General features: G+C 48.3%; 1 protein-coding gene across 1 annotated transcript in view; it reads right to left on the reverse strand.

The window, feature by feature from the left end:
* SEC24A (SEC24 family member A) overlaps positions 1–2,431 on the reverse strand; it is a 92,193-nt gene extending 89,762 nt beyond the window's left edge. The window contains exon 1 of the mRNA XM_012651306.1: positions 1,889–2,431. Within this exon, the coding sequence (XP_012506760.1) occupies positions 1,889–1,985 (97 nt within the window). The 5' untranslated portion in view covers positions 1,986–2,431. The remainder of the gene's footprint in view (positions 1–1,888) is intronic.
* Between the last annotated feature and the right edge of the window lie 696 nt (positions 2,432–3,127).

Raw genomic sequence — 3,127 nt, forward strand, 5'->3', positions numbered from 1 at the left:
AATATAATTTAAGCAAGCTACATTAAATCTAAAGCTTAAAAGTTTTCAATAGAACACCTAAGCAGCAATTACTTCCTTGCAACAGTTAACCAAAACTAGACTCTAGTATGTAAATTTTTTGTCACCTCCTAGAAAAATACCCTTCCCTTCAACTTGCCACCACATTGCGACTCTCTGTATAATTAGCAGGATAAACAATAAAACCACCCAATATAGGACATTAACCATTTATTGAGATTACATCTATAGAAAAACTTCAGAAATGGGGCTTATAAATAGACTGTCAAAATTATATTTTAGAAGAGGCTTATATTTGCAGTCCTATGATCTCACTCCCCACCTCAGTTGGCCACATTCTTACAGCTGCTATCATCCTGAACTGCAATCACCAGCTACATACCTGAATTCCCAATTGGTTCTGGGCACTGTATGTATAGGGGGTGCTTTCTTATTCTCTTTTATATGCGAAAGGACAGAATGTAGAAGGTGTGCAACAAATGTCTGTTGGACTGGATCAAATCAACATAGTGACAATATCACATTGGTTAAATTCCTTTAATATTTCAATATTATGACAACTATACTTACATATAAGCTTGCAAGCACATTTGGAGGATTTGCCATTTTCAGTTTATGTAAAATTGAAATTTATACATTATAAGAAAAACCCATAACCGTATGACATCTTGTTCAAATTATTTGACCTTAACATGAATGTTTTAAAGTGATTTCATCCTTTGTGTAAATGTTACTAAATATCCTAGAATAAAACGTAGTTTACATAATCTGTTACCATAAATTTGACAAATAACAATTAATTCAACTTAACACCCTTTCAAGTGTCTTTCCCCCACTTATTCTTGCTTCTGCCCCCATAGCTGCCTACTCAAAGACATTTTTTAAAGTCTTTTAGAGGCAGCTTTGTAAAGAAAACAGCAGTCTTCTCTAAAAATAATGTAAATTAGCAATTTTAATCATTGGCTATTTTCTCCATCACAGCAATCTTGGATTCCAATGGGCAATTTAGGTACTTTAGTATTATTATTCTACTAGTCTTATGTCCATAAACCAAAGATTTGTAGGTAAATTGGTACGCAGGCAAGTTGCTGGCAGAAAATCTGTCTTTCTCTATTATAACATATAATAAACTTAGCAAATCACAATAGAGGACAATCTAAGGAATCCTAGTAGAGGTGTAAAATTATGACATTCTCATGCCAAATGACAAACCATAGTGCCACATGTACACTGTCGTCAGAAGTTCAGAGAGTTGTGTCCAACCACTTTTCGAGTGATGTAAACACCTCTGGAAATCAAACAGGAGAGCCTCTCTTCTATTTGATTCTTTCACTGCTGGAAACAGGTGGCCCAGGTACAATTCTGGGAAGGTTCTGGGAGAGATGAGTAGGCCGTAAAGGGGTCTCCCATAAGCAGTCATGCATTCATCTCCCAAATTCAGACCGAGTAGAACACCCACCCCACTTCAGGGCCTACAGAACCGAGATGAATCGCACTCCAAACCCTCACGTCTAGGAGACTAGAGCGCGGTGGCGCGGAGGGTCAAAGCACACAGGCACTATGATCCTGGTAATCGAGTTTTGAGGTATTGAGCAAATCTTCATTTTCTCACCCATGTTTACTGACGGCGCTGCATACAGCAGGTGCTCACTAACTGCTGACTGATACACAAATGTGAAACACTAAGACGAGCCTGAGGCTGTGGATGCACGTTCGCCGCGGTCTCCTAGCCGTCCACCACCACCCGCGCCGGACCCCAGTAGCGAGGCCACCTCTCCATCTCTGTTGCCTCAAGCAGCAGCAGTAACCAAAGGTCAGTTCGAGCCCCGGCCCAGGCTGCGCCCGCCCCCCGCCCCCAGGCAGCACTCACCGTTGGTGTAGGGAGACCCCGAGGCCGAGGCGGCCCCGTTCTGGGCCTGCAGGTCGGTTGGAGCGCCGCCGGAGGCCGGTATTCCCGGCTGGGACATGATGACGACGGTAGAGTTGGAAGGAGCCGTTCAGGGTCGACAACAGCGCCCAGCAGGGAGCTGAAAGCCGACTGCTGAAGCGGACGGTGGGGCTAACAACTTAGGACTGAACACCGGGAGAACAGAGGACGGCGCATCAAGCCCGAGGCATGGCGCTACACTCTCCTGAGCCCGCCGGCGGCCACAGCCTAGCCTGGGAGCTGAGGGTTGGGAATCCGGCCGGTGGGGCCTCGAAAGCCCGGCTGGGAGGCAGCGACCAAACAGGGAGAGGAGGGAGGCCCCGGACGGAAGTGCTTGTCAGCCGCCTGCCGCGCAGGCGCAATCGGGACACGTGGCACTTCCGGCTCCGGGCTAGTTGCCGCTGCCGCCGCTGCCGGCGCTCTCTCCTCTCCTCGAGGGGCTTCCCCGAGGCCACCTGACAGCTCCTGGCGTCCCGGCCGGGAGGACCGTCCCGGCCTCTCCTGCCACGTCAGTGACTATCACCGCCGGCCGGAAGTGGCGTGTGTCACCGCTACGGAAATTGTCGCCGTCGACGTGACCTGGCCCGCTGGGCCGGGATCGAAGTGCAGTCTTGGCTGCGGTAGCCGCTTTCGTGGGGTGGAACCGATAGTTTTGTGAAGATTACCCAACACGACTGACGTCATCGTCCCATGTTGAGACCGTACCACCACTGGTAGTCGAACCGGTTAATGTTCGCCGCAGTATTTCATTTCACATTTCGTCGTCATATTCCGGGTGTAAATTGTAAAGGATTTCGAAAAGAGCTGGTTAAATATGTATATGTGTTAAAAATGTGATCAAGGTCGGGCGCGGTGGCTCAAACTATGATCCTATCACTCTGGGAGGCCGAGACGGGAGGATCGCTTGAGCTCAGGAGTTTCGAGACCAGCCTGAGCAAGAGCGAGACCCCGTCTCTACTAAATATAGAAAAATTAGCCGGGCGTCGTGGCGCGCCTGTAGTCCCAGCTACTCGGGAGGCTGAGGCAGAAGGATCGATCGCTGGAGCCCAGGAGTTGGACGTTGCAATGAGCTCTTCATGGTACCACTGCACTCTCCCGGGGTTTGCCGGGGTGAGACTGTCTCAAAAAAAAAAAAAAAAAAGGAAAATAAAGTCCCCTCCTCACTCCTCCCCCCAAATATAT

Source organism: Propithecus coquereli, unplaced genomic scaffold (assembly GCF_000956105.1).
Source record: "Propithecus coquereli isolate 6110/MARCELLA unplaced genomic scaffold, Pcoq_1.0 Scaffold353, whole genome shotgun sequence".
NCBI lineage: Eukaryota > Metazoa > Chordata > Mammalia > Primates > Indriidae > Propithecus > Propithecus coquereli.